The 12874-nt window shown below is 38.3% G+C and overlaps 1 protein-coding gene across 5 annotated transcripts in view; it reads left to right on the top strand.

Annotated features, from left to right (window-relative positions):
- ehbp1 (EH domain binding protein 1) overlaps positions 1 to 12874 on the top strand; it is a 130067-nt gene that overhangs the window by 39221 nt on the left and 77972 nt on the right. For 4 of the 5 annotated variants that reach the window (XM_059520272.1, XM_059520273.1, XM_059520276.1 and 1 more), the window contains exons 7-11: positions 2957 to 3096; positions 4153 to 4245; positions 4961 to 5086; positions 5557 to 5821; positions 7754 to 8000. In XM_059520272.1, coding sequence (XP_059376255.1) covers positions 2957 to 3096; positions 4153 to 4245; positions 4961 to 5086; positions 5557 to 5821; positions 7754 to 8000 — 871 coding nt within the window. The remainder of the gene's footprint in view (positions 1 to 2956; positions 3097 to 4152; positions 4246 to 4960; positions 5087 to 5556; positions 5822 to 7753; positions 8001 to 12874) is intronic. The other variant, XM_059520275.1, reaches the window with a different exon arrangement.

Genomic DNA, 12874 nt, shown 5'->3' on the forward strand with positions numbered 1-12874 from the left:
ATGTATCACTGATTATTTTTGTACCTATCTTATGTTTTAGGCAATATGCTATGATTTACTATGAGCATTTATTAAAACAGAAATGTGTATTTTAAAAAACACGTTTTATAACGTGCTCTGAGCATTCAACACATCAAGTTGGCTTCAGCCCCGCAATGCGGGAAAGCTGAACTGAGCAGCTGTTACTCGCGTGCTCTGTTCGGTGCGCACGCGGAGAGAGAGCCGCGTCTCACGAACAGCAACACTGAACCGAGCTCTCCTTCAGGACGTTCGCGTCCTCCTGCACCTGAACGAACAAATACTAATCGCAGTTTAAACAAACAGAAAAGTATGTGAAAGAGCTTAATTCAGCACTGCAGTGTTCTGGTGTTCAGGGCGCACACAGAGACGCGTCTCAAAGTCTTCTTGCTTTTGTACCGACAAATACATACTAAACATGTCAAAATACCCGTCTTGGAAAGTGTGTTCAAAAAAGTCTGCGGTTATGTCTTAAGTGAAAGTAAAGAGTTGGAAAGAAATCGGATGTGTATCCTTATAATGGATGCATTGTCTCTTAAAGTGACCGCGCCTAATTTACAAGCTCTGCTGTCAGTGTCTATAATGTTAATCCAAGAAAATTAAAGTAAATCACTCTCTGCTCTTGATCGAATTACTTTGCAGTTTTAACAAGAATTTATTCACAATCAGATATAATTGATTATATTGTTTTACTGATGGGTGCAGGACACTAGTTCATTTATGTAAGTGAGTATAGCAAAATACAGCGAGCTGTGAAATATTATACCCAAAAATTCTTCATACTGTAGACTACCTGTGAAATTGATAAATATATATATATATATATATATATATATATATATATATATATATATATATATATATATATATATATTAAATTAGGGACCTGACCATGTGTGACTTAAGTGTTTATTTCTTTAATTGCTAATGCAACCTTTTCACACCACAGACTGAACAAAATTAAGCATTGTTTGGTAATTGTTCAACAAAGTATGGATAGTTGTGTAAATGTCATACTGACAGTTGTCTGAAGTTTTGGTTGATTCCATTACATATTTTTCTATAAAAGTTATTTGATATTATCAAGATGAATTTGTTCTGACACAGTTTAACTCTTGAGTTCTTGTCATATTTTATTACCAATTTCTAACTATAACAAATAAACTGTGATAATGTGAGAAATGTTGAAGGTGTCTGAATACATTTTGGTTTGTGTATTTTATTTTACAGTGAAGACTATGCAGTGCTATTTTGAATTAGTTTCTGGACACCTACAAACTAAAAAAAAAAAAAAGGAAACATTGTGTAAATAGCACAAATAAATAAAAGAATGAACATAAAGTTCAAATTAAACCATTTCAAACAGGGCCCACTGTACAACCTGCACCAGGGCCCGTCTAACCCCAGCTGCGGCCCTGGGTTAAGGTACCAAGTGTGTACTGTAAGAAATAAAACAAGAAGACATGTGGTTTAAAAGATGGCAAGTAAAATAAAAAGCACATCTGTATGCAATACAGTTTCATTATTATCCAGAGCGGCTTTAAAAAATTTGTGCAACCAAATTATGTTTTGCGCCAGTAACTGAAAAAGTTAGTCGCGCAAGTGCCACCAGTGGAAAAGGTTAGTGTAGTTCCCTGACTATCCATTGAGGCTAATGACTAATGTAGTAGGTCACATGGTCAACATGCCTGATGTAGAATGAAGCGGTAGTGTTCACTACAGAGTATTCACAACATGCAATCCAAGATATAATCTGATTCTGTGATTGACACTTTGAGTGATCTTCTTTTAGTTTGTCGTTAAAATACAGTTCATTGGTCAGAAGAAATTGTGGCAATCAAATTTCGATTACTATAAATGAATATTTTCCTATCGTTATAGAAAATAGAATAGAATATGTAAATAGAATTATTTCCATTTGAATGTTTTCTATTATTTCTATTCTCTTTGCTTGCCAGAATGCAGATTTTGTACCCTGTTGTTCAGAAAATTTCAGGAAACACACATTTAAGGCTGTACCTCACGTTCTACTGGCGTAAACACGAAAATGAATCAAATCCTATCGCCCCAGATGTGAGCTGTTGCTTTTTGACATGCGCATCACAACAAACAGAAGTCAGATGGAATATTTCCAGCCACTGGCCCTGAGAGTGTAAATATCTTTCCTTCACTTGTCTTGCAATATCTACGTTTCCCTCTTTTTTTTCTGATCTCTGCCTGCCTCTAAATAAAGGAAGCAAGAAGCGTGTGTGAGTGTATGTGATTTCACCGTTGTGCTATATGAGATACGTGTGTGTTTGTGTGGCTTTTGTGGCGTGTGTGTGACAGAGGTTATGTGGCAGAAGTGTAACCGCTCTTAACCCATGGGAATGATGTCAACAGCACACAAATAAACCCCATTACATTAGTTCAAATAAGCTTCATGCCTGCCAAAGAAAGGAAGAAGTGTGAGATAGATGGAGAGAAGGAGAAGACGGGGACATTGGGAGGGAGAGAGGGAGTTAATCCTGGAGCGTTATCTCGCCGTGCTTGTGAATGCCCTGGCTGGAATGCATGTCCGTATTGCACTGCCTCTTATGAGCAGGACCATGAAGGGCATTTCGTTTACACGTTCATCTTTTGCTCACTCTCTCTGTCAAGCTGGCTTTCTTCTCATCTTCCATCCATCTCCTTCAGTGTAACAAAATGCTTTTTACACAACAGCACAGTGAATAAAAGGCCATATTCACTCTTAACTAACAGTTTTATTCAAATCTGGGGAAGGTGTTATCAGTGAACAGTTCTCAATCCATTCTCAATTTTACTGTATTTCAATTCATTTCAAATCCATTTTGCCTTAAAATGAGTGCAGAGAATGCAAAAACGGTACTGTGTCTCATCTATGAATGATTTCATCAAAAGATATTGTGCTTTTATTTTGTTCTCATTCTGTGTGTAGTGATGAAGATATGCAGAGTCTGGCCAGTCTGATGAGCATGAAGCAGGCTGATATTGGTAATCTGGATGATTTTGAGGAAGAGAATGAGGAAGACGAGGAGAACAGAGTGAACCAGGAGGAGAAGGCGGCCAAGATCACAGGTGAGACTTGCTCAATTTCATCTGAAGACCTCTGGTGTTTCTATTCACACACTGTTTGTTTCATTCTATTTTCTTCTGTTCTTTTTTGTTTCTTATTCTGTTGTTTCTGTTCTTTTTCTTGTTCTTATTCTATTCTATTTGGTTCTATTTTTTCTATTCTTTAAAAAAATGTAAGAGTTTTTTTTTTTGGATGGTTTCTGAGGGCTGCATGATACATTTGTATGTAGTGCATAAGCCATATGATTGTTATAAAAGAACAAGAATAGATGTTTGTGGAGTTTTGGTCTCTTGTAAATTTCAGCATGTCATTTTTGTTGTTCTCTTCAGGATTTCTGTCCAGTCTCAGTTCAGTTTCATTTGAGTGACAGTAACCTTTTTTCTTTAGTGGTTTAGTTTCTTTCTGTGTCCATTTACTTATGCATATAGAGGCTTATTGCTGTGCTTGTTTACATTTGTTTTTTGGTCATAGTTTATTAGCTTTTTCTAGGCTTTCATACACAGTGCACTGCTTGATCGCTGTGTATGATATGGAATGTCCACCCAATACATGTCCTTTGAGTGTATGTTTGTGTTTGCATGTGCAAATGTGTGTGTGATTGTGTGTGTGTGTGTGTGTGTGTGTGTGTGTGTATATGGTACATTGTGATATAATCCAGCCTCCCATTACCCCCAAGATAGTGGAGTCTTAACATTAAGCCCATGTGGTTTTATCCCTTTATAAGTGTATGTATGGAGCTCCTATGGAAATGCTTGAGTTGTTTATTCATCGTATGGGTTTAGGAATCCCTTTGTTGCCATAGAGATGACGTCTGATCTGTTTTTCAGTTTGTTAGAGCGAATACGCAGTTCTGGCTCTTTCCAGAGAGATGCACCTCAACACACACACACACACACACACGCGCACACACACACACACACACACACACACACACACATACACACACACACACAGATATTGTCTGTATGTATTGCATACCTCTCTTTGCATTATACAGGTTAGCGTGTGTGCAAGCGTGCGTGTGTGTGTTCATTGATTGTATGTTGTGCTGTTTGCAGAGATTGTGAGGCAGCTGAATGCTCTCAGCTCTATAGATGGAGATCCAGATGACTGCCTAAAGCAAGCAAATAAACCTGCCTCCTCTTCTGAAGGTCTTTCAGCTTTCACCTTCTTTCATTCTTTAATTCAAACACTCTTACTTTCTCACTCTCACTTTCATTCACTATCTCTCTCTTTCTCCTTCTCTTCCTCTTTTTTTTCCATCCCTGTGGTTGTGCTGTGTTATAGAGCATCCATTCATTGGTATTATTTTTTTATTTGTGATGCTCTTCATTTGTGATCTTGTGTCCTCGTTCCACCTTCTGCAGTTTGCAGTGAACCCAACTACCCCCGAAAAGCTTTGTTTCTGTAACCATGGAGTTGATGATCCTGGAACACATGTCCTTAAAGACACCACTGGTCATGAGTACTCTGACGGCCTAATATGGGTCAGGGTGACATGGTGGTGTAGCGAACAGAGACGTCACACCTTTCTTATCACCTCAGAAAGCACTTCACTCTGTCACCCGGCACACACACAGTTTTTTTTGGCCCACTGGCTCATGTTGAGAGTAGTAGTCTAGAATGAAACACTGCATCAGCTCTTCGGGAACATACGCCTCTTTGGACCTGAAGGATCTTGGTATGGTTCACTTCAAAATGCAGATGCCAACAATTTATTTATTGGTTGTTTTTGCCACAGTTTTGCTTTCATTCAAAGCTTCACCCGATAATTCAACGGTTTTCCTTGTTGATTGTTTTGGACTGATGAATGATGTTCTCTTCTCTCTTCTCTATTATCACTGTGGATGGATATTGATGGTTTAGAGCTGATCAGTAAGTTGAACTTCCTGGATCAGGAGGACCAAGACCAGAGCAACATGAGCTCTAACCCCTTCGATGAACCTAATGACCCGGTTGACCTTAACCCCTTTGGTGACCTGGATGAGGACGGTAAGGAGCGACCCTTGAACCTTTGTATGACCCCTTTGCCCTTTTATCAACAGGGCAGGTTGTACTCATTAACAAAATCTGAGATGCATGATGAAAAGGGAATGTTTACTGCAGCTGAATTTTGAAAAACATTCTTAAGATATTTAATTATGTAAATGCATTTGATACCAGGGATGTGCAAAACTATTTTCAAGAACAACTAATTGACTAGTCAGTAATAAAACTGGCATGAGATGAAAATCTATTTTCTAAATGCATGTTAAAGACCTTATTGTGAACGATAGATCCATGCATGTATTTTATGTAAAATAAAAAAAAATTATTACAGAAGCTGTAACTGTTGAATATGATTGAGATAATATATATATAATTTTTATTTCAATTATAGTTATAGTACTGTAATTGTAAGTTTCATTTATATAATACAGGTGTGGATGTGCATTTTTTTTTTTTTGTGTGTGTATTTCTAGAACAATCTCCTAAGCCCCATGTGCGGTCCACTATCAAAGATCAGGAGCCTGTATATGATCAGAACACCGCTTATCCCTCAAACCCATTTGATGAGGCTGACACAGAAATGGATTCCTCTCAACTTGGCAACCCATTTGATGAACCTGAACCCCAGCCTAAAGTTTCTCCAACCAGAAGCAGCAAGAGGAAGAATGTCCAGCCGGTGGACATGAGCAAATACCTGTACGCGAACACAACCAAGACAGAGGAGGAGGAGCTAGATGAGTGAGTCAAGGAATTCTTGGATATTCTGTTGGAGGGGATATGGGTTAGAGCAGAACATTTTAAGTGGTTATTTTTGAGTTATCAAAATAGTTCTGGAACACACAAAATCTCTGTTTGCTCTTCTGCTGTTCATTAGTAGTGCGTGAGTGTGTGTGCGCGTGTTTGAGCGAAGGAGAAAAGCACTTGTCGGAGGAGAAGAAAGTGGTGAGCGAGTTCTTTCAGCAGGAACAAGGCTTCTGTTGTTCCCCACATTCTTTGGCCTTGTCTGTTCATCTCTGAATTTCTCGCACACACTCACAGTGCTCCAGCTGGGACGCACGTTTCCAAACCTGACGTTATGTAGCGAACATGAGAGCAGAGGAGGGTAACTTTTTAAAGCTGAAATGTTTATTTTTCCAATGTTAAATATCTGTCACTTCCTAGTACAGCATATATATATATATATATATATATATATATATATATATATATATATATATATATATATATATATATATATATATATATATATATACATACACACACACACACACACACACATATATACTACTAAAATTATGCTCACACAGGCTGTTTTACTTTTTCAAATAAAAAAATATTTCAAATATAAATATTTCAGAATAATGTTACAATTGAAGACAACTCAATAACTTATCTTTTTAAATATATATATATATATATATATATATATATTTTAAATATTTCTTTGATTGCAAAGCTGATTTTTCAAGTCATCACTCCAGTCTTCATTGTCACATGATCCTACAGAAATCATTCTAATATGCTGATTTGCTTATTATTAATGCTAAAAACAGTTGTGCTGCTTGATGTTTTGTGAAAACTGCAATGCATTTTTAGATTCCCTTGATGAATAAAAAGTTGTAAGGATCAGCGTTTATTTAAAACCTTTTGTGACATTATGAGTGACTTTACAGTTTTGATCAATGCATCCGTCCCAAATAAAAGTATGGATTCTTTAAAAATGGAGCGTACTGAGCTTAAACTTTTGAATTATATATATAAATGAAAGCTGTATATTAATATTTAATAAAAGTTATTGATCATTAAATGCTTTAAGGATCAATGTTTTAAATGTTTTTCTTTACAAAAATAATCTAGTTATTTACCCTTTTAAAATGATCATTATTTCTCAATTATCATTGTTGCTTAGTCACACGATACATAAGACATATTTAAAAAAAAATTGCCTACTGTTCTCAGATCCCTCTTTCTGCTTTGCTTTCACTCTTATTTTCTCTCTCTGTCTCTCGTCCTCTATTTCACCTCCATTTGTTTTGACTGCACTTTCCACTTCTTTATTTTCTTAACTTATTTGCTTTGCTGTCAGCTCTTTCCTCCCTCCTTTCTCTCTCTCTCTCTCTCTCTCTCTCTCACTCTTTCGCTCTCTGTCTTTGTCCGTAAGCTTGGGAGCTTGGGATACTTTGTGTCTTTAACCTTGTCTTTCAGCTGAATACCTGTTCAGCCTTTTCTCAGCTCTATCTCCTCATTGTGTGTGTGTGTGTATTCATGTACATGTGTGTGCCTGTGATGAGTGATGGGACTTTACACAGCAGTGTGTATTGATGCCAGCGGACGTCTGTGTCTGCCTGTCAGTGAGCTCTCCGACAAGGCCATAGGTTAAAGTTCATGAGGTGTGACCTCTGAAGCACCTGGTCCTTCTCATAGTCAGTGGAGCGTTTTATTGGCTAATAATGTTTGCTGATGCCTTCTTTACCTAAAGACATCAACACACACAGATTTGTCAGTGTAATATACAGACAAGTAGAAAGGTGCAGAAAATGATTTAAACTGGCTAAGTATGCTAAATTGTCAGTCAGCAGTAGTGTGAACAAAAACACAGATGTCCCATTTCTACTGTGATTCACCAAATTGTTATTTTGCTGATATGGTGGTTTGTTCTCCCACTCTTAGATCAAACCCATTCTTTGAGCCCGGATCCTCTGGTGCAGTCACATCCGAGATAGACAGCAGCATCTCAGAGAAGAGCACCAAACAACGGGCCCCTCTGCCTCCCAGTGCTGGACCCAACCCTGTTGTGGTCCCTCGAGGCCCTGTACCAAAGACCTCAGCTCCTGAAGGAACCCCCACTCTACCGGCCCCGGCACCCTCTGCTGTCTCAGCTGTCATAGGTAGAGAGTTGACCTCGTCCTCACCCAAGGTAAATCTTCCTCACCACATTATGACTCTTATTCCCAATAGAGTATGATTTTAGTGCGTTGTTTTACTGACAATAATTGCTGTAATTGGTGTCAAAAACAAAATCGACTAATATAGTTAGACTAAAAAAAATCGTTTTTCTGTCTTTAGACTCATGGTATTGAATTTGGTATTTTTCACCTCATTAGCTATCTTACATTTTTACTGAGCTTGTCACAATGCATTGTGATGCAATGCAGCCTTGGATTTTTGCTTACAAGCCAGATACCTATTGGTCAAGGCCTTGTGTTGGAAATGAAGCTATGATGTCTTCATATGTTTTCACGCAGCTTATTAGGTTTGGAACACAGCTAAGAATTGATCTTTTTTGGTAGATGGATACTAGTCTTTGGGTTGGCTGTATTTTTGTAATCTTTATATTTGTTACTAGGGATGCACTGATACTACATTTCTCAACCGATAACTCATTATTCATAAAAACATCAGATGATGCCATTATCGATACCAATACATGTAGTTTGGTTTTCTTAAGGAAGAAAATCTCTCCCAACTAATGCTAGTTTAAGCTCTACAGGGAACCCTCTGGTACATAACTGTAATATTAAAGGTTATAATTAACAACAGAACCCAAACTATTGTATTCTACTGTTGCTTTTTTAACATTTTAATAATCAGTCAAAACTGAAATGTAAAAAAATCCATATGGTATTTTGTAAAAACTATTATCAGTGTGGAAACATTTGTGCTAGTTAACATTTTTGTGGAAATTGTGATGCTTTTTTTGGGAATCTTTGCTGTATAGGGAAAAAAAAGGGCATTACTGTCACATTATCAATTTAATGTGTCCTTTCTGAATAAAAGTTTGAATTTCTTTCAAAATAATAAAAAAAATGTATTGACTCCAAACTTTAGAACATTGGGTTTTGGGACGTGATTTCTTTCAAACTTCCAGTTCACATGTTTTTAATGAAAAGTGACTCATAATTTGGGTGTGTCATTCCTACACTGTCATCTTTACAGGGTCTTTCAGTCACACATGGATTCCAACAGTGCCACATTTCTCATTTTCCCCTTTACCTTCTTTCCGTTTACCATTCCATCCCTCTCATCTTCTTTCTGTCCTCTTCCTGCATGCTCCGCTCCGAGCATTTGAATACAGGCATGTATTAGCTGCTCTGTAGAATCGTTATATATGCATTATGATTCTCTTCACTCAATGCTTTAGTGAGTCTAATTAACTGGCTCTGCGGTCCCTCACTGGCTGAGGGTGTGGAGTATAGTGGGCGAAGGGAGAGCCCACCGAGTGTGAATGAGAGCGAGGCGTCGGGCCGCTGCAGAGGGGCTTATACATGGTCAGATTAAATCCCTAAAGGCAGAGTGTTTTTATTTACGCCTGCGAGTGTGTGCGTTATAATGTAGTCCATATTTAATTATAGCGAAGGTTTTATCACAGCGCAGCACTTGTGTGTGTTCGCGCCTGAGGAGTCCTGCCCAACTTAAACATTTAATTACCCAAATTCAGTGGCCTGTGAGGGCACACACACACACACATCAGGCAAATAAGTAAATTTTCCTCTGAAACGGCAAGTGGTGTCCAAGCTTCACCTCTTGGATACCTTGGATTTGTGCTACGAATTGCCCAGTTAGTACACTGCTTGACTCACACCACATCAGTCCGATTCAAACCACAGTGATTGGAGATGTCTTTTTCCAGCAGAACCCTATTTATTCTGATCATGTGCTCCCTCGATCTTTCTCCCACACACACTTCGTACGGATTATGATTTCATTCTCTTGCTGTATGCTGAGGTTGTTTCCTCTGAGTGTGGCGTATAAGATGACCTTAGCAAGAATAGTCAAATGGGATTAGCTGGAGACATGCACTATGGCTACGTATTAAGAATGAAGATACAAGGAAGCCCAAAGGCTTTGTTATATACGTTTATGTTGTTGTTAGAAGAACCCCCTTTTGCATGCTTGAAGACATGAGGTGAGGCAGAAGATGCAGGTTGGAAAAACAAATGAATAGGACGCTGTGATAATCTCTGAAAATACAAAAGAAATGGAAATGTTGAAATTGCCATAGTGCATGGATTAGAGCAGCCCTTCCCATTCACTGAGCGAATCTGTGGGGCACATGGTAATGTCATCATGGTCTTGTAAACACAATCTGGAATAGTTTTGAATATTCTCTAAAGGGCGCTCCCTTTGGTTTATCGTCATTTCGCTAACACGGCCTGATCTTTGAGCTTTTTCATCGAGAAGTACACTCTTAAAATGGCTGCTGTAGTATTACGTTTTATCAGCCATTTTTTTCATGGAAAGTTAAAAACAGAAATAATTAAACAATTTGGTAAAATTAGTGAATCAACAAATTACTATCCGTTTTTCATATGGTACATTATAATGTAATGTATTTAACAAAAGGCAAAATCATGTCATATTAAAAAACATTTAGTCACATAACTGCCTCTTTAAATTGTAAAAGCATCAGTAGGTTTGAGTAATTTTCACATTCGATTTTCAGGGATGGAAAAATCTAGACAAACGTACTTGGCTTTCAAGAACTTTGATATATTAGCATTTGAAGATGCTGTTTTTGAAAAGGGTGAAGAATTAATCTGGATGAATCAAGGAAGAGTGGAATAGGATGTCTTGGGCTGCGAAAGTAGAAAGGGATGTTCTGATTCACTAGTACATCTTTTTCTCCTCTTTTTATCTCCCTCTGTCCTCTGTCGTCATTTGTCTTTTCCAGCGAAACGATTTTACACCTCCCTGCTCTCCCCTCTCTCCTCTGTCGTTTAACAGCAGTATTCCACACAGGGACGCACTGATCTGAGGATTTTCATCAGTTCACGCTTCATAAATTATGGTCTGTATTTTAATATAAAGAAACGGCAAACGCAGTCACTGCAAAGCTCTTTAGATTTACATAAAGCCCTCCGGGGTGAGGCGGGGCCATCTTTAGGGCTAGTTCTCTCACAACCCAGGCTAAAATCTCAAAGTTTTGAGAAAGATGTTAGTAACTTTGTGCGATCATGTTCACTTTTTACTGCGGTTTTACTTTATCTCTCTTTTTCCCCCTCAAGAAATCATGACTAAATAATTTAGCGGTATAATTTAAGTTTATGAAAAGGTTCTGAGTTAGTAGAACTAATCACAAGACCAAATTAAATGATGGTGTTCATGACCTGAGAGCCCACAGTGGGAGGGACAGGGCCAGGTCACATTCTTTTGTTATACTTCTTTGTTTTCTACTCTCTCTGTCTGATTCAGACTGCGAGATAGATAAATTGAAATTAAAGTAAATTAACATTATTTAATTGAGTTCGCAGATGGCAGTGGCATTTTTAATTAGTTTGTGTGGACACTGGTGGGTTTTGACTCCATATGGTCATTTTGGTTCTTCCGGTTCTTTTTCTCTGATATACTGTAGCATCCCTCGTTTTTAGTGTTTCAAACATGGATGAGACGTTTAACAATAAGGAATTAAAGTTGAATTGTATATTTTCCATTAAATGAAATATTTTATATTTGTGTGTGTGTGTGTGTGACCCTGGACCACAAAACTAGTCTTAAAGGCCGTGTTGCAGGGTTAATTTTTTAACGAGTTTGTGCAATTTGCTTGTTGGTGATAAACATTTAAACTGTTATCCATTGTATTTTATGTTGTTGGGTATCACAAAACGGAATATAATACGAAAAAGTAGGTACTATCTTACAGCGGTCTCCTTTCCCCCACAATGCATTGCATCACGTCACGTTGGGGAGAGAATTTACCAAAGCCCGCCTTGAGAGCATTGAGAGTATCTAGAGAGACGAGTAGTAGACGAGAGTATTCAGATAGCGCAGATTAAAGATAAATAGATAAATACATAGATATAGATAGATAGATAGACTACATATACAGATAGATAGACAGACAGATAGATAGAGAGATATCGACCAACAGCGACCGAAACGCATTCACTTCCCTACAGCACAAGCTTTCCAGCGCAGTTTCCATGGGACGGCACCCACACAAGCACCTGCCAAACACAGCGACACACACGCGGCTACGTTTGCAACAACATTTTTACCGGAGGAAGAGATAAACGCTTAGAAATGCCCATATAGCTAGCATGATGCCTTATATTTCTAGATGACAAAGACAAAGTTTACCAGTTCTACGTCACTATGTAAAGGTTACCGGTACTTATCTGAACTAACGTCATGATCACTGCCACTAGATATAAAGAAATGTTGAGTTTTCACTCAGTGCTATTCAATGACAGTAAAAAAATATATATGTCGTTATTGTGCACTGCTGCTCGTAGACTAGCTCCAGTGCTCATTGCTGCAATGCTAAATGATAGCAACTCACTAGGACACTTCACCAACTCTCCACTCATTCTCCTCGGACCATGCATTTAATCAGATTTGACGGACATCAGTTCTTGGCAATTCCTCATTTGCCCTCTCACGACTGGCTCGATCGAAATTACACGGCTGCGGATCATACATGTTGGCTCTTGCCACCTCTTCCTCATCCCAGTCAGTCGCTATAGTTCTGATGCTGCGTTCCAGTCAGGTTTTAGAGCTCGTAATCACTATTTCATACCACGACTAACGACTTTGTGCCGTTCCAGGCAAGTTACGCCAAACTTTCTGAGTGCAAGGAATTGTAACTAGATTATTTATTTTATTGCAACGTTACATTGACCTAAAATCGTTTTTTCAATGTGTACCACTTGCATAAACACTGCATCCGTAGGCAGTATTATTCGTAGGGGCTGCCATCGTTGTTTTGCGTGCTGTGTGACCTCGGAACTCGGAGTACATCGATCTAGTACGAGACACGAGTTCACGGGTGGGAAGTCACGGGTTTGATTGCCG

This window comes from Carassius carassius, chromosome 32 (genome assembly GCF_963082965.1).
Source record: "Carassius carassius chromosome 32, fCarCar2.1, whole genome shotgun sequence".
Classification (NCBI taxonomy): Eukaryota; Metazoa; Chordata; class Actinopteri; order Cypriniformes; family Cyprinidae; genus Carassius; species Carassius carassius.